Source organism: Sapajus apella, unplaced genomic scaffold (genome assembly GCF_009761245.1).
Source record: "Sapajus apella isolate SASKATOON/1434 unplaced genomic scaffold, GSC_monkey_1.0 scaffold22, whole genome shotgun sequence".
NCBI classification, from domain to species: Eukaryota; Metazoa; Chordata; class Mammalia; order Primates; family Cebidae; genus Sapajus; species Sapajus apella.
In genome coordinates this window covers 27384559-27403937 of record NW_022436962.1, presented here as the reverse complement: position 1 = coordinate 27403937, position 19379 = coordinate 27384559, and the positions used below count along the sequence as shown (strand labels likewise).

The window sequence follows — 19379 nt, the reverse complement described above, 5'->3', positions numbered from 1 at the left end:
TCTGGTTGTGTAGGCTAGCAAACAGCGGGAAAGGATGTATAGCACAGTCTAGTGTGAAGGTTGCTTCCCAGTAGAAATTTTATTTCTAAAATTTATTTCATGTGATTATTTATATAAAAGTCATTTTTTAAAACTTGATTTAATCTTCAGAGGCACAATAAAATACCTTCAGGCCAACTTTGTATTTCATAAGCTGAGTGAAATTGTCCTGTTAACTTTGGCTGTTTAACTGGCCTTCTTCTATGCTGTTACTGGAACATATAATGAGAAACATTATCAATTTGCATTATAAATTCACAGCTGTGAGGATGTGGGTAAGGTGCCAAATGAAAAGAGGGATTAGGTGAAAGTTGGCCAACTTGGTTTCTTTCCCTTGCTCAGCTCCTAGACACTGGCAGCCAGACGGGTAGAGCCCAGAAAGAAACAGATTCCTCTTTGGGAAAATTGCCATGGTCAAGAGAAGACAGAGGTGTTGACGCTCAAGGTCCTTGCCAGTGAAGCTCATTTACTTAAGGGCCTCTGATCAACTTTGGTGCTACTACTTATAAATATGAACAGACAGCCAAGGGTCATCAAACCTTTGAGGACAACTTCTGTAAAAGAAAGATCAAAACAAAGAGTTGAAATTGGATGACATATACTGCAATAGCTTTAGAGAGCTAAGAGAATACATTTCATTGATGAAATAAAAATTGCAAGTTATTTTAAAGGGATCATTCAGAGAACAAGGAAGTAAACTTGGAAACTTTTTTTTTTAAAACCACCTTAATTTTTTTTTTTTTTTTTTTTTTTTTTTTTTAAAGAAATAGGGCCGGGTGCGGTGGCTCATACCTGTAATCCCAGCACTTTGGGAGGCCAAGGGAATCAGATCATATACGGTCGGCCTGGAGTTCGAGACCAGCCTGGCCAACATGGTGAAACCGTCTCTACTAAAAATACAAAAATTAGCCAGGCATGGTGGTATACACCTGTAGTTCCAGCTACTTGAGAGGCTGAGGCAGAAGAATCGCTTGAACTGGGGAGGCGGAGGTTGCAGTGATCTGAGATCAGGCCATTGCAGTCCTGCCTGGGTGACAGAGCGAGATTCCATCTCAAAAAAAGAAATAGAAGACTCCATGTTTGGGTCCCTTTCCACGAACACTCACTCGTGGAAGCTGGGGAAAAAAGAAAAGAAGTAGAAGTTTTGAGAACTAAGGTTGAGGGATTTATTCTCTGAAAGTAGTTATAAAACAAAGAGGTGGCATATGAGAAAGAAAGTAAAGTAAGAAGTTCAGATTAGAAGATCCAGCATCCAAATAATAGAGGAGTTCTGGGGGAGTGGGGAGGAGAAAAAAAACATGAAGAAATTGAATCTGCAAATAAATCAGAAAATTTACTGGAATTCATTGACTTGATCATCTAGATCAAAGGCCTGCAGACTTTTTCTGTGAAGGGTGAGATAGGAAACATTTTAGCCTTTGTGGCCCATCTGTGTCATTTGCTAGACTCTTCCTTCATAGCTTGCCATAGACAAAATGGAAATAAATGGATGTAGCCAGATTTGGCCCTAGGGCTGTATACAGTTTGCTAGCTTCTCGTCTAGTTCAGAAAATCTCGCCAAGTGTCCAGCCCACCAAGTGGGAAAAACAAAAAGACTTCCCACCAACGCTTCTCACTATGGAATTTTAGAATGCTGTCCTAGAATAAATAAGATTTCAAATGCTTGGTAAGGGGTGGTGGGAGCGACAAGATAGGGGAGCTTCAAAATCCTGAGAGAATTTCTTTCCCATCTAAAACCTCCTCTTCTGCACAGCTTCCTAAGAAGCTATTGGAAGATGTGTTCTGTTAAGATGAGGGAGTAAAGCAAGAATGATGAACCCACGAGAGCATCGAGGAGATAAGGAATCCAACTTAGGAAAGAAATAAGCAATTCCCAGCACAACTAAGGTGAAAGCAAGACCTAGGGAGCAGCCCATCCGGTTGGTGTCAGGAGGGCTTACAGCTCCCAGTGGGGCTTAAGACTCCCAGCGGATGAAAAGCAAAACAAAAGAACAGAAAAACCTGATCATGGGTCTTCTGCTATGTGGACCATGTGGATAGGGAGTACAGTTCTAATGGAGAGTGTGGGGTGAAGTAGGGATAGGTATATAGAAAAAGAATCAAATGAAACAAAGTACTACTTTTTAGCACCAGAGTAAGAAAGTAATTGTTCTAGAAAGTAAATGTGATCAGCAGTAAATTACATGATACATGAATCTTGATGTATCCAAAGTGGTGTTAGGAGTTTATTGGGAAAATGGAGAAGAAAAAGTTTTGGGGAGTTAGAGATGTAGGAATTATTTATATAACAGGAAGTCAGTAGATAACATCTAAATTTTAATATGAAAAATCAAGAAGTAATAGTTCTAAATGAATTACTGTGATAAGTACCAGAGTATTGAAAATAATTGCTTCTGGGGAGCAAAATCATAAGTGGTGAGGATTAGTAAGAGGATTACTGTTTTGTTATAAGCCTTATAATTTGGGTTTTTAAGTTACATATTACTATTGTTTAATTTTTTATTTTTAATCAATGTAGAGTTAATAAACCAAATGTTTACTTTGAGTGTTCATTTTATTAGTCCAATACCCTTTATTATTATATCATTTATTAAATAGTTTTTGGTTCCTACTCATATAATTAATATTTGGCTTCCTTGGCCATGATGAGAAAACATATTCTAAGAAACATGAGTCAGTCCTATGTTAGTCTCCACATAGAACCTTAATATGGTTAATATCTATAAATAATTCACAAATCACCAGTACCACCTGAAAGTTATAAAAGGGGAATGATAATCACGGCACAGAACTGAGCAGTTGGAGCAATGAGAGTGTACAGCCCTCCGATTGGCCTTCAGAGGCAGGATGGACCAAAAGTTGACCGCCTTCTCTTGTGAGTTTCTGCTCTTGTCTCAGGGCTTTGTAATATTAAAATTTGGCTATATTATTACATTTTATCCATTTTTAATTTATTTACTGATAGCGAAGTGAAATGCCCATGTTATACAATCAGATATGTGTGTAGATTTATTTTCTGATAAATGTCAATAATAACAGTGTTATTAAATGTTATCAACTCAGAATATTTTTCCTAGACTGCTCCTACTTCATTTTGTTAAAATTGAAACCACTCTTATTTGCCTATCACTATTCATTATAGGTAAAGCTGGGTGAAATGTATTTTGAAATGTTGTTATTTGCTTTTTACTTGCTTCAGGTAATAAGTCTTTGAGTCAACATAAACGAAATAGATATTTGAATATATATTTAAGAAGCTATTAATCTCAATGCTGGCTGGTGCTTTGTGCATCTATTTACATTTGAGGATAGATATTTGGGAGAGAAATAGATATTCAGGGGTGGGAGGAACTGTGTCTGGTATTTTTTTAATGCTTAAAAATTAATACTGGTTATTTGCACCATAATTGTTTCTGAAAACAATTTATATTCTCAGAAACTTCCAGATGATTGTAGAATGTATCCTAGCTTAAAAGAAAAATTAAAGTCTGTTTACCATGGTTCAGAATTAAGGCACTAGTTCTTTTGGTATCCGATCTTGGATACCATCCTGAGATGATTCTATTAATGACAGAAGAAAACAGTTGGAGAGAGAACTCTAGGAAGAGGAGCCACGCGCATTTCCAGTATGTGAATTGGCAGTGATAATTTTGAGCCAAAGCAAAGTTTATAAATTTGGAAACTCCTCCTAGAAAGCTACATAAATGTCTTGCTTTAGAGGTCAAAACATGAGAGTCAAATTTATAAAGCATCCAATTTAGGTGGGAATTATTCATGCCATACAAGATTCAGAAGCCAGAGATTTTCTGCTTGAATCACTATTTTGGGAAATACATTTAGATGGGCATCTTTTCAGCAGGCAGGCTAAAAATTAGCTTAAAGTGTTCAACACTTTCTTTTCGTACCTTCAGAACAAGAAAATAGAATCTCCTACAGCTATATGAATTGCCTGCTTGAATCATCTGTCTGTGAACTTAGAAGTATTCTCCAGCATTGTGCTCTTTCCCTATGTCAGTAGACACTCCTTATATTTTATAGCCTGAAAACCCTGGAACATGATGACATGTGGAACAAATTTCTTAAGTCAGTACACCCTAGTTGTAAATGCTGTTATTCAGTAATTATTTCAGATTTACCTCACCCATGCCTGGCCTTCTCCTTGTGATTTAAGCTTTTTGTATGCATCAAAATAATTGTATTGCCTAGAGAAACAACCATTAACTTGGTGGTTAAAAAAAAACCCACGACTAAGAACTTGAATGATAAATGAAATGTGGTCAAAGAATACTATGTGATTCGGCTGTGAGCAGTATTTACATTATCATGTTAATAATGTAAATCCTGGATATTGATTTAAACCCCAGATCACTGTTTTCTATATTGGGAGAAGCATGAGTGGTGAGGGAGTGGTGGAAGGCATCTTCCTCTTAGAAAGTAAATAATGAAAGCTAAAATGTAAGAAACCAGTTACAAGAGTAGGAAACAGGTGGGAGAGTTGGGGCAGTGTATGACTAGTTTTGTTATAAACTTTAAAAACTATTTATGTTATTTTGATAAAAATAGAAGAAGTAACACAGAAATGTACAAAGATCTAAAAACTTGAATCTTTTCGTCATAGATTTCTTGGGACAGCTCCCGTGCTTTTGAGTTAAATATTTTACTTTTAATATTTTACTCAAATATAGCTTCTATATTTAAATATATTCTAATTAGAATAATATGGGTGTATCTTCTGCAGTTTGGTCCCAACAGATTGCTTAGAGCATTATATTTAAAATGGCCCATATTTTTTGATATGTGTCGAACATTTGAAATTTAATACAAGCTCCAGCTGAGTTTATTAGCTGCAGATTATTAGAAAAACAACCACCACCACCAACCCTGACTTTTCTCTGTTTATTATTAAAAACATTCTTTTGAAAACATCTAATTTCTTCCCCTCATCCCTGCAGGGATATCGTTATCCCTCAAAAACTTTGGCAGCTGGTGATTTACCAAATAACATAATGAGGTCAGTTATAGATCCTGAAAATCTGATTTTATTAGTAGTCAGTACTCAAACAACTACTCATAAGTAAATACTCATAAGTAAACTCAGTTTCTTACGTTTTTCTCTTGCAGTCCTTGTTAAGTGTGGTGATAATATCCAGGAGAGGCTGTGTGTTTTGTGAGAGGAGTGGGGTTGATGTATTTGTCAGTGGGCCTTTTCCTTTGTTGTATAGCCAGCTTAGGAAACATGAAGGAGAGAGCTTTTTGGAAAGATCTTACTGGTGTGTTGATACCGCTGGAATGAACAAAGGATGGCATGCATGTGCTGTCATTTAGCTTTGTCTCTAACCAGAACTCGCCCAGTTAGCCAGTCCAGAAAAAGTCCCAATTTGAAATTTCCAAATAATAATAATTGTTACAGCCCACACTGAGTGTTCTTATGTTTCAAGTACTTCTTAAAGAGCTTTTTAGGTATAACTTCATTTAATCTTCCCCACAGTGCTATGAAATATATACGTGTAAATATGTATGTGTACAAGATAAAGATAACTTTTTTTTTTTGAGACAGGGTCTCACTCTTGTCACCCAGGCTGGGGTACAGGGGCAGGATCTCACCTCAGTGCCATCTCCATCCCCCATGTTTAAGTGATTCTCCCACCTCGGCCTCCCAAGTAGCTGGGATTACAGGCACTTACCACCATGCCCGGCTAATTTTTGTATTTTTAGTAGAGACAGGGTTTTACCATGTTGGCCAGGCTAGTCTCAAACTCCTGACCTCGGGTGATCCACCTGCCTCAGCCTCCCAAAATGCTGGGTTAACAGGCATGAGCCACCGTGCCTGGCAAAGATAACTTTTTTTAGGGAAAGTTAATTGATGCAACTTTTCCTAATGACAATTTGGAACCAGGTGTCAAAAATCTTAAGAAATTCATACCTTTTCACCTAGCAAAATTTGTGCCTTTATTGATCCTATAGAAACAGAGAAAGATTCAAAGATGAAGATAAATGTTATGACAGTATTCGTAACAGTATTAGGATAACTTAATATCCTACTATAGGAGACTGCTTAGACTGTGAACAGCTAAACAATTGACTATTATGCATTCATGGAAAATACAGATACTGAACTAAACGCCTTAGGATAAGAGTGTGTGTGTGTGTGTGTGTGTGTGTGTGTGTGTGTGTGGCCAGCCAGAGTTGTACACACAGGCAGGTTCTCATCCTAGATATCCTCAATTTCACTAGCTTATGTCTCCTTCCTTTCTCCCTTCCTTCCCTTCTTTTTCTTCCTTCTTCCCTTCCTCCTTTCTTCTCTCACTGTTTTTGGAGATAAAGTCTCGTTCTGTTGCCTGGGCTGATGTGTGATGATGTAATCTTAGCTTACTGTAGCCTCAGACTCTTGGGCCTAAGGAATCCTTCTCCCTCAGCCTCCCAAGTAACTGGGAATATAGGTGCATACCACCATGCCTGGCTGATTTTAAAATTTATTGTAGAGATAGGTCTTACTTCATTGCCCAGGCCCATCTTGACCTCTTGGTTTCAAGCACTCCTCCTACCTCAGCCTCCCAAAGTGCTAGGATAACAGGCCTGAGCCACCTCACCCAGACCAACTTTCACAATATATTAAGTAGGAGGAAAAAAAGCGGATTTCACAGTAGCAGGAAATGATTATATTTTATTTGGTTTTTAAAGTTTATGTGTGTATTTTTACATGAGGGAAAGCCTAAAGGTATATAGGTGTGTGTGTGTGTCTATATAGGTATATGTGTATAGATGTGTGTCTATATATGTGTATACATACCTATATGACATGTATATATGTGTATGTTATTTATGTGTATGTATACATAACACGTATGTATGTTATGTATACGTATATGCCTATGTATACACATTATATACATATATACATACATGTTTTTATATCATCTATATGTTATATAGATGTATATGTATGTATACACACACATATAGAGAGAGAGAGACATACACACCCAAAATGTTGGTGGTAGTTGCCTCTGGGTATGAGATTTCAAATCATTTAAAGTTTATTTCTTCTTTCTTGTCTCTTTTTCATTCAGTACATTTTTGTTGTTGTTGCTTTTGAGACGGAGTCTTGCTGTGTCACTCAGCCTGGAGTGCAGTGGCGTGATCTCGGCTCACTGCAGCCTCTGCCTCCTAGGTTCAAGAGATTCTCCTGCCTCAGCCTCCCAAGTAGCTGGGATTACAGGTGCACGCTACCACACCTGGCTAATTTTTTATATTTTTGGTACAGATGGGGTTTCACTATGTTGGCCAGGCTGGTCTTGAACTCCTAACCTCAAGAGATCCACCCGCCTCAGCCTCCCAAAGTACTGGGATTACAGGTGTGAGCCACCACACCTGGCCTGTTCAGTAAACATTTATTGAACTATTGCTGTAGCCAGCCATTGTTTTTTCTGAAATGATAATTATTATTTGTACAATTAAATTTGATGTTAGGAAGGATATTACAACTTTACAAATTTTTTTCATTAAATGATTAAAATAATGACTTGGTCATTAAAGTGGTATGTTGAGTTATTTGGAAAATTCATTTACTTGCAACAGTACTCACGAAAAGTACAGAATAAAATGAAATGTTAGTGTAATATGCTGAAGCATTCAGCTCCTATGATGCCAATAGGAGAAATGTTTTTTATTTGTATGAAACATAAGTCATCTCTATCCAAGGTGGCCGTTATGTGGAAGAGAGATGTTGATTGGATGCTCTACATTGCTTTTATTTGACTCAAAAATAATTTACATAGCTGAAAAGAATTACTTTTCATGATGATTATCTATAGATGCATGTTTTTACCTTTTTTTTTTTTTTTTTTCAGACAACTACAAGAACAGCAACGACAAAAGGAGCTGGAGCGGGAAAGGCTGGAGAGAGAAAGAATGGAAAGGGAGAGGTTGGAGAGAGAGAGGTTAGAAAGGGAAAGGCTGGAGAGGGAGCGACTGGAACAAGAACAGCTAGAGAGAGAGAGACAAGAACGGGAACGGCAGGAACGCCTGGAGCGGCAGGAACGCCTGGATCGGGAGAGGCAAGAAAGACAAGAACGAGAGAGGCTGGAGAGACTGGAACGGGAGAGGCAAGAAAGGGAGCGACAAGAACAGTTAGAAAGGGAACAGCTGGAATGGGAGAGAGAGCGCAGAATATCAAATGCTGGTAAGAAGTTTACAAACCCTTCTGTGTTCTTGTATCTGAGCTTGGATGATGTCTCTTGTGCAGTCATGTGTTAAAATATTTCACATTTGAGATGCTTGGGATGAAGCCATACAATTTGAAATTATGAAAAATATGCAGCAATTACTACTTTAACAATTTCTTTTTGTTTCTATATTGCTTTTATTGCTTGGAGACTTAAAGCTCTTGGAAATTTTTATTCTGCCATTCTAATTCTAACTCCCTATAAATTGGCTATAAAGTGTAAGTGTGTTTTTATGGGAAATTTTTTATACTGGATGAACTTCAAATATATTTCCCACATGAGATCACATAAATTGTCTCAAATACTATAGGCTATAGTACCATTCAGCAAGAAATTTGCTTGATTGCATTCGAAAGTTTTTGAAGGAAGAATTAGTAGGTGAAAAATATTCGCTAAAACTGACCAGTTATTTAAGTATGCTTTCTAGTATTACGAAAAATTAGTGAAAATTATGAAATCTGATGTTACTGAAAGACAAAAGGTTTAAGATATGGCTGAAAGTTTGAGATATTTTAACATTTATTAAAATTAACATTCATTATAGGATTTAAGAATATTCCTTATGGCCTATATAAAAAGTCTCAATGTGGGTTGATTAAATAGTGGTTGGTTGGTTTATTGTTTAAGTTAATTTATATATTTTTAGCTACCTAATTATTTTCTGGAGTTATGGCCAACAAAACAAAACTTTCCCACAAATAAGCATCAAATAGGAAGTTTCTCACACTTTGTATTAAATGTTTTGCCAGTTTTACTAGTTTTGCTATTTGTTGTTTTAAAAAAACAACTAAATTTATTCTTCTGTTTATGGTCCTATTCATGTGATTTTAATGTCCTTTTTCTTGTGGACTAAATATTAAAAATTAAGATTAATACTAGCTTTTTCTTGTAAAGGATAAATTAGTCAGTTAAATTTATTAATCCACTTATTAGATAAAAAGGAAACTTATACTCTTCTGAATCTCAAAATGTATTTACAAGTTAAAATATTCTTGGGTGAAGATAGTTATTTGCATTTGTGCCTAATTCTCTGGTACTAACTGTAGTCTACATTTATACATTGTGTCTGAATGCTGGTTTTGTGGCTTCACTAGCTCCCTTTTTCTCTCTCCTTTTTTATCCTGTCTTTTGCTGCTGCTTTCCACCTTCTGTCCAGCTCCATCTTCAGACAGCTCCCTGTATAATGCTCCACTTCCTGAGTATTCCAGTTGCCAGCCTCCTTCAGCACCTCCTCCATCATACGCTAAAGTCATCTCAGCTCCAGTGTCAGATGCCACTCCTGATTATGCTGTAGTGACTGCTTTGCCACCTACTTCCACACCCCCTACACCACCACTGCGACACTCAGCGACACGTTTTGCAACATCTTTAGGTTCAGCCTTCCACCCTGTTCTTCCCCATTACGCTACAGTTCCTCGTCCTCTGAACAAAAACTCTCGACCTTCTTCTCCTGTGAACACACCCTCTTCTCAGCCTCCAGCTACGAAGCCCTGTGCCTGGTCTACTTCCAATTTTTCGCCCCTCCCTCCATCTCCTCCAATAATGATTAGCAGCCCCCCAGGCAAAGCTACTGGTCCAAGGCCTGTCCTCCCTGTTTGTGTTTCTTCTCCTGTGCCCCAAATGCCTCCATCACCGACAGCACCCAATGGGCTGGTTGACTCTGTAACATATCCAGTGTCTCCACCGCCTACCTCAGGGCCAGCAGCTCCTCCGCCGCCGCCTCCACTGCCTTCCCTCGCATCACTGTCACACTGTGGATCTCAAGCTTCTCCTCCTCCAAGCACCCCTATTGCCTCAACTCCCTCATCCAAGCCTAGTGTTCTCCCTTCTCCCTCTGCAGCTGCCCCTGCCTCTGTTGAGACTCCTCTAAACTCTGTGCTGGGAGACTCTTCTGCTTCTGAGCCAGGCTTGCAGGCAGCCTCTCAGCCGGCCGAGACTCCAGCCCAACAGGGTAAGGCTTTCATTATTGCTACTAACAGCAAATCACTTGAAAATGTTATATAGCAGCAACTTTAATTGCCTGAATGGATGAGTAGGATGTTTTTGATCCTTGAACATTTATATGCCATAATGCCATGGGTTTTTGTTTTTTTTTTTTTAATTTAAAAAATTAAAGTAGAAAAATTTTTTTCCTGTTGGATTACAGTAATTGCATTTGGAGGAATTTTCATATTGAACTAGGTTTTGATATCTTTTGTAGTATTACAGTTAAAAATGTTTTCTAGTATTTAAGAGCCCTCATAATACGTTTCTTTCTTTCTTTATTTTGAGACAGAGTCTTGCTGTGTTGCCCAGGCTGGAGTACAGGGGCTTAATCTTAGCTTACTGCAACCTCCGCCTCCCGGTTTCCAGCAATTCTCCTGCCTCAGCCAACCAAGTAGCTGGGATTACAGGCACATGCCACCACACCCGGCTAATTTTTGTATTTTTAGTACAGATGGGGTTTTGCCATGTTGGCTAGGCTGGTCTTGAACTCCTGACCTCATGTGATCTGCCCCAGTTGGCCTCCCAAAGTGCTGGGTTTATAGGTGTGAGCCACCGCACCCAGCCAATATGTTTCTTTCACTGAGAAAACTTTGCTTGATGCAGTAATCTACCACATAATACATACATGATCTAAATTGTCTTCTTTTATTTTCTGGGAGACTTAGATATATTTAGTGCCCAACTGTAGTCATTAGATACATCATCCCAGAGTTTCCTTTGGAGCAGTTCTGATCTTGGGCCCTAGTTCATTCTTGCCTTTCCTATATTAGATTCCCCATGTTGGACTTTTTCAGGATAGGTGTCACCCTAATCCTTGGAGCATTATGACTTTGCAGGAGGAGCAGAGAGGATGGCAGGCTTCATGTATGTCCTACAGGGTTCCAAGGTCCAAAATTACAATAAGAAGCGGCCTGAGGGGTAATGGGGACAGAATAGCATCCTCTGCAATTATTCTCCCCACCCCTACCTGTTGTTATGGTAACAGGGAAGGGAGGATGTAATCTCTAAGTGGATTATTTGTAAGTAGAAAAGGACCTGGTTCTGTAAGTAAATAAGATGCTTGGCAACCCTAGTTTTTAAAAATATGATTTAAGGAGGATTGCAGAAAGAAAGCTGAAAACAAATTTGTACTTAAAGAAACATCGCAAGTCTTGTTATTGCTGTATATATATTTTTGTTGTTGTTGTTGACTTATCAAATTTGCTTAAAAGGTGAGTCAGAATTCTAAAATGTCCAATTTGGTTTCACTGTGACAAAAAATGGGCACAGCCAGCTGACAAAGTGATCTGCTGTACCCTCAGAACTCTAACAACCCCTACAGAAGGGACATCCTATTTCTAGATGCTTCTTTGAACAATTGATGTTTTCTGCTTGTGTAAGGGCTCAAGCTGAAAAAGTTAGCATTTACCACCCAGTATGCAAAATAGCATTTTATTCGTTCTGAAAACACCCTTTTTAGACCTTAACAAAAGGAGCACCTACTATTTCAGTATTCTGTTCTTAAATAAATTCTTGTTCACTCTGTGATTTTATAAGAATTGAACATTTCTCTTCTTGCTCCCCATCTTGTGGGTTAAAACAACTCTGTACTTCAAGTTCTATGGTATTTAATTATTTCTGAGTATTATTTTGAGGTTTTACTTTGTACTAGTAAACTCCTTTACTTCAGTGTTTCTCAACCTCGCCTATGCATTAAATTTAAATGTGAAGTTTTAAAAAAAATACTGCAGCCTGGGATTTACTCCTCCTTCATGTCTTTAATCCAGCCACTTTAACTGTAAACAACTAAATATATGTTTTCACTATTACTGAATTTACTGTCTCAACACTTAAGGTTAATGCGGATTATTTTGGGTCTGTTGTTTCAAGTAGTACTAACTGCCATCATATATACTAGTTTGTTTTTTCAGGATTGCTTACCTCTCTCCCAAATTTTATAACTATTTATTTTGTTTATATACCACAACCCCATGAAAAAAAAATCTTAGTTAGATATCTGTTGCATCATTCTATTACTAAAGCTCTAATATCAAAGTAATTATGTACACTTGGACCTTCTTTACATTTCAGTATCTTTCAAAAACTGATCTAGACTTTTACAACTATGATAAATTGAACTCATTAAGTAAATACATGTGTCAATTTAATTTAGCATGGGACTCTCTGTACCTTCCCACATAAAATAATTTTACCCAGCTTTATTTTTGATGGTCTGACTTTGCATTTTTCTCTCTCAGGCCTTGTCTTGGGACCACTTGCACCTCCACCTCCTCCACCACTCCCACCAGGGCCTGCACAGGCTTCAGTAGTACTCCCTCCTCCCCCAGGACCCCCTCCACCTCCTCCACTCCCATCCTCTGGGCCTCCACCACCTCCTCCTCCCCCTCCTCTCCCTAATCAAGTACCCCCTCCACCTCCACCGCCTCCTGCCCCTCCCCTCCCTGCATCTGGATTCTTTTCGGGATCCATGTCAGAAGACAATCGCCCATTAACTGGACTTGCAGCTGCAATTGCCGGAGCAAAACTTAGGAAAGTGTCGCGGGTAAATACATTTCTGAGGTTGTTTTTTTTTTTTAAATGTCTTATTCTTTCTAAATATCTAAAATATTGACTTTATTGTATTCTAATTTTGTGAACTGTTAGGAACTTCATTTATTTAAAAAATGGAAATAATTTACCTGGGTGCGGTGTCTCACAGCTGTATAATCCCTGAATTTTGGGAGGCTGAGGTGAGCAGATCACCTGAGGTCAGGAGTTCGAGACCAGGCTGGCCAACATGGTGAAACTCTGTCTCACTAAAAATACAAAAATTAGCCAGGTATGGTGGTGCACACCTATAAATCCCATTTGCTCTGGAGACTGAGGCAGGAGAATCACTTGAACCCGGGAGGTAGAGGTTGCAGTGAGCTGAGATCCTGCCATTGCACTCCAGTCTGGATAACAGAATGAGACACCGTCTCAAAAAATAAATTAAAAACTGAAATAATTTAAATTTATAGTAAAGTTGCAAGAATAGTATAAATAATTTCTATAATTTCATCACCTAGATGTACCCGTTAACATTTTACCAGTATTTGCTTTATTATTCCTTCTTTGGCTATGCTTCCTTCATTATACATGCACTTTATTTGTTTCTTTGTTTGTTTATTTTTGAGATGCAGTTTCACTCTTGTTGCCCAGGCTGGAGTGCAATGGCACTATCTCAGCTCACTGAAACCTCTACCTCCTAGGTTCCAGTGATTCTGCCTCAGCCCCCTTAATAGCTGGGATTACAGGCACCTACTACCATGCCCGGCTAATTTTTGTAGTTTTAGTAGAGACAGGTTTCCACAGTGTTGACCAGGCTGGTCTTGAAATCCTGACCTCAGGTGATCCTCCTGCCTCAGCCTCCCAAAGTGCTGGGATTACAGGTGTGAGCCACTGCGTCCTGTCTACACATGTAATTTTGTCTGAATGATTTTAGAGTAACTCAGAGACATCAGGCTTCTATTTTCTTTCTTTCTTTTTTTTTGAGATGGAGTCTTGCTTTGTCGCCCAGGCTGTAGTGCAGTGGCGCAACCTCCACCTCCTGGGTTCAAGCAATTCTCCTGCCTCAGCCTCCCAAGCAGCCGGGACTGCAGGCGCACACCATCACACCCAGCTAATTTTTTGTATTTTTTTTAGTAGATATGGGGTTTCACCATATTGGCCAGGCTGCGCTCAAACTCCTGACCTTGTGATCCGCTCACCTCAGCCTCGCAAAGTACTGGGATTAAAGGCATGAGCCATGGCTTCTATTTTCTAAGTACTTCAGTGTGAATTAACATTGGTAAAATACTGTAATCTACAAATATATCATATTCAAATTTCACCTATAGTCCAATGATGTCTTTAGTGACAAATATTTTCCTAGTGCAAGATCATTTATTGCATTTAGTTATAATGTCTCTTGGATATGCTTTATGACAATTTCTCAATCTTCCGTAATACTGGCATTTTTGAAGACTATAGTACAGTTATTTTGCCTGTTATTCTTCAGTTGGTTTGTCTGATTTTTCTTCAAGATTAGATTCAAGTTATGCAGGGATTGTTTTAGCAGGAATATTATCAAAGTAAAGTTCTGCCCTTTTTAGGGCAACACAGGAAGAGACACATGATATTGTTTAATCGAATTCTCGGTGATACTAGTTTTGATAAACTCTTGTTAATATATAAAGTCAATGATATATAAAGAATCTATTGATTCTTAAGGCTTAAAAAATAATATTTAGGCTTTAAAATTAATGCTGATGTTTCCTTCTGTTTTAAATGTAATATATTAATAAAAATATGGTGGTCTAACATAGGAGTTGATTATGTCTGTATATTCTCATTAAGATGGAGGATGCCTCTTTCCCAAGTGGAGGGAATGCTATTGGTGTGAACTCAGCCTCATCTAAAACAGATACCGGCCGTGGAAATGGACCCCTTCCTTTAGGGGGTAGTGGTTTAATGGAAGAAATGAGCGCCCTGCTGGCCAGGAGGTAAGGAATTTCATTATAGTGGACATGCCCAGGATTGAGAGGATTTTAATTTTATTCCCAATACAACTGACTAGATGCTGTTCTTCCCTCGTAGTGAAGTCATTTTTATACTGCGTCAGATGATATTTTTAAAAATTGGATTTGCCTTCTTTGTAGGAGAAGAATTGCTGAAAAGGGATCAACAATAGAAACAGAACAAAAAGAGGACAAAGGTGTAAGTTAATACAGTCTACCATACCTTAAAATGTGGAATTCAAGCACAGCTCATTCAGGAAATGGTGTCAGTGTTTATTTAATTTGGACTTAATTAGTTTGAACTTACATTTGCTAATCTTTATGCATGTAAAGTGGCTTGTTTTGACTGTTATTTATAGATTTTTAATGGCAGTTTTAGTAAAATAAATTGAATATGTGGAGTTGTGGGAAAAGCACTGAAGTTCAAACCTGTAGAGTTTAATTCTGTTCCTTAAATGAGTGAATAACATTTCACTACTTTTTAAAAAAAATCTCTTAGAATCTCAGTTCCCTTGCATTAATTTAAAATGAAGGAATTAGCCTAAATTTGTATGTTTCCCTTAGGAGTTCAGTGGTTATTGGCTGTGCCCCTTAAGAGTGTGACCTTCATGCCTTCCTCCCTGATTGAGCTGGGCAAACTCTGCTTTGTCTGTGCTGTATATTGGTGTGCAGCAAATATGTTTCCCCTGCTCCATTTGGCCACCTTTGTTGCCATTCCTCAAATCTGTCTCTTGTGTCTGGCCTTGTAGTCTTGGCCTACTGCAAGTTCTTAGTGAGAACACACGAGGAAAGGAGCTGTGGGGAGGGCCGATGGGGAAGTGGTTGAAGGCAGGAGAAGAAAGAGGTCTACGATGAAAAGAAAGGGAGAGAAGACCAATGAAAGAGAAAGTGGGGAGTGGCAGAAAGAACGTTAGAAGTGGATGTGTAACGCAGTAGATGTATATAGAGCAAGTTAACAGTAGATGTGACATTAATATATATCTGTATATTTAGGAAGATTCAGAGCCTGTAACTTCTAAAGTCTCTTCAACAAGTACGCCTGGTAAGTTCAAGATAAATATGTTAACCTTTATAAAGTTTCTCTAAATATTAATACTCCCCAGTTAAAAATTCCCCCTTTGTCCATATTTGAACCAAATGACTAGACACTAAAATACCAGAGTATTTTGTTTACACCCAAAGGCATTAACTTCTTTACTCCTGGAAGCTGCTGTTACTTTCTTGAGGTTACTTATTAAAACAAGGAAAATATTAATATACTATTAGATTACAGGGAAGTAATTTTCATAATTGATTCCTAAAGGTAAAAATTAAGTGAACGTTTTAGCTAGTACTGCAGTTTCTTTCCAAACATTCTCAAATTGAGAAGGGTGTCATTCTAGCCATTCATTGGGGTTATATTGATAATTAAGGGAATAAAATTTCTGATTTGTAAGCTTAAAAGAATCTCCTTAAATTTTTTAGCAAGTGTTCTTGAATTCATTGAAATGTCTGACGTTGAGTATTCTTGAGCATCTGGTAAATTACCTAGAATATTAACAAAGTGTATTTCACTAGAGATACTTGATGAGTACTGTATCCAAGATGAGAATACGAACTCATTACACAGTCACGTCATTTCTTCATATTTGATTAAAGACTAAGGGCTGGACTATCTATTCAGCTCCTTATCTGTTCTGGAATGATGCGACAAATAAACTTGATAAATTTATATCTAGAATGGTCCATAGGAAACCATTATTGAGAAATGCTCATATTCCTATAGTTTTGATTTAAAGACAACCAGCTGCAACTACAATTCCCTTTTTAATTTTTATTTATTTATTTTTGAGATGGAGTCTCACTATGTTGCCCAGGCTGGAGTACCATGGCACAATCTTGGCTCACTGCAACCTCCACCTCCTAGGCTAAAGTGATCCTCCCACCTTACCCTCACCAGCCCCCAAGTAGCTGTACTTCTGTTTTTGTTTTTGTGATTGTAATCTATCTTCCCACCCCCTTAATTCGTCATTCTCATTATTGAACAGTGACTCTTCAGTAGTCTGATTACTGTATCATAATTAACATCATGACTTTGTTTTCCTTCTGAAGGGACTCAGTTTATGTTATTTTCATTAAAAGTTCAGGGGTTTGTGAGTCATTTATTTTAGCTCTATCCTCCTTTGTATAAGCCAGAATTAGTTATATATGCTGTCATTAGTAACACATAGATATTGTAAATCCAAACTGTACTTCAGGGTTACAGAACGTTTAGAAAAAACTATAGATCTCTTTCCAGGGAGGAAAATTGTATTTTTATACAAGTTTGCTCATAATTTCAGAATATTCACGAATTTCTTAAAGGTTATCCATGGACTCCAAATTAAAAATTTCTTATCTAATATATAATCCCTTATATAAAATATGAAAAACTAAAGCACAGCATTTTTATGTGTGCTATATATATAAAATCAAGTATTCATTTGAAAGGGCAAGGCCTCTTTTGTCACTTGTTTCATTCTGTTTTTAAATTGACATCGTGTCAGATACCTGAAGTGAAAGGTAAAGTCCTGAACGCAAAAAACTCATCGTCCGACTGGGAAGATGAGACACACAGGTGTAAAGTTTACCTTTTACAGCCACATGTTGAATACTCAGTAGTTTGTCAAAGATGGAGGAGATGACACATAGTAGTCACCTGAGTCATCTTTGTAGAGAAAAGTGACATCTTAGTATGGCTTGAAGAGTATTTAGTTTGACTGAAAGTGAGGGAAGGTTTGATATTTCAGATTGTAAGTATAGCATGAGCAAAGGTATAGAGTTAGAGATAAGCAAGAAGACATTAGGAAATAGTGAATAGACTAGAATGGGGAATTCTTTTTCAGGAGTATTGGGGGGGGAAAGGTTGGAAATATAAGTTAGAAACAAAAATGTTGAGAGCCTTTTATAAAATGATCAAGTGTTTAGACTTTATCCTGCAAGTATTGAGTTGACGTTTGATTCACTGAAACTGTTTGAGGCACATTAAAATAGCACTTGTGATTTTCCCATTGAAACTAGGGAGGACTGAGACAGGCAGACCATTAGGAAGCTCTGTACACGTGCCAGTAAAGATCCTCTGAAGGGAACCCAGCCCCTGCCCTTCCTGAAACACACCTGAGCTCCTTAGAGAGCAGAGGGCCATGCTTCTCAGCATCCAGAAAGCCAGCTGAACAGCTCTTCCTCACAACCAGATGAGCGCTTTTAAGACTAAAAGATAGTTCTGGTTTGCTGATTGAGAAAGCACCTCAGTCAGCTGTTAAAAGGTGGCACTTGCTACATCTTCTCCACTTTGGAATTACTCCCTTATCCTTCCACCTGCTTCCTCTTTAGTGACAGTGCCCTGATGACCATTCCCCCTCCCTGTCCAGGTGTCCCTCAGTTTGAGTCAGGACTTTCCTCTTTTCACCTGCTTGGGCTGGTGTCAGTTGGATGTTTCTGATTCCGTCTGTCCCAAATCCCATCCGATTATTTGATCTTCCCAGCCAAGTGTGGAACTTGCCACCACTGTGGCGGTCATTGAGAGATTGTGTTAGCTGTTAGAATACAAAAGAAGGAATATAAAAAGGAAGGAATTTGACTGGTTGATAAGGAGTAAAGCAAGATCAATAATAACTTTAAGATATCACACCTAATGCCTGCATGCAACAGAAATCCAGAATCAAAAGCAGGGCTTCATGGAAGAGTGTGAGTTTATTTTTGCATAAGTGTACTTTGAAGAGATCATAAACTATCTAAGTGAGAATGTGCAAAAGCCAGTTCGAGGAGCTGCACTGGAACTCAGAGCAGTTTAAGTTAAAACTATACAGTGAGACCACAACTCATAAATAGACTTCATTCTCATGTGGCCCAAATCCTTTCCTCCATGACAAGATTCCGCTTCTGATTTTACCCAATTAGTGAGGTCAGTGTCAGCATCAGTGAGTCAGCCCAGATTAGAAAAACAATTCAAACACAATAGACAGTCAACTAGTGAGTCACTCACTACATAGTGTCTTTTGTAATAAGAGCTTAGAGCAGACTTGTTTATATTTAACTGGAATTATCTGCTAAGTCCCAAGAATCGATTGTCAAGGAAGTGCAATAGAATTTCAGGATTCTGAAATTTATTTTGAGTTGTTTCTTTTTTTTTTCCCAAGAGGCACTATTTGAATTTAGATTAAATGTTGAAATACATGAACATATTATAAATTACACTTACTGTTTTTATCGTTGGTACTAAAAACAGTTTAAAATAGTGTCAGTAATACTCTCCCATTTTAATCGAACAGTCCTAATTTTAAAATTATCCTACTTTATTCTTACTATTCTTTCTTTCTTAGGGAAACTCCTTACCATCCAGTTTATAGAATTATAATATTTTAGACTTAACAATGTAAGTTTTTCCTAGGAAACTTACCATACTAGCTTAATAATTTCTTCTCATTTTAAGGTCTGGGATTGTGCAAATTAGAATCCTTACAGATTTCAATTAAAGTTTAGAATTTAAATTTTTATTTATATTACTACTATGTAAACAGGTATAATGATATTTAGTATTTTGTTATTTGTTTTATAATAACTCTGGAAGCATATATTTAATAACTTTTGTTCT

General features: G+C 37.7%; 1 protein-coding gene across 12 annotated transcripts in view; it reads left to right on the top strand.

Annotated features, from left to right (window-relative positions):
• ENAH (ENAH actin regulator) overlaps nt 1–19379 on the top strand; it is a 155821-nt gene that overhangs the window by 122323 nt on the left and 14119 nt on the right. For 10 of the 12 annotated variants that reach the window (XM_032289413.1, XM_032289409.1, XM_032289407.1 and 7 more), the window contains 6 exons: nt 7890–8221; nt 10105–10215; nt 12488–12792; nt 14607–14752; nt 14909–14966; nt 15761–15809. In XM_032289413.1, coding sequence (XP_032145304.1) covers nt 7890–8221; nt 10105–10215; nt 12488–12792; nt 14607–14752; nt 14909–14966; nt 15761–15809 — 1001 coding nt within the window. The remainder of the gene's footprint in view (nt 1–7889; nt 8222–10104; nt 10216–12487; nt 12793–14606; nt 14753–14908; nt 14967–15760; nt 15810–19379) is intronic. The other 2 variants (XM_032289414.1, XM_032289411.1) reach the window with 1 other exon arrangement.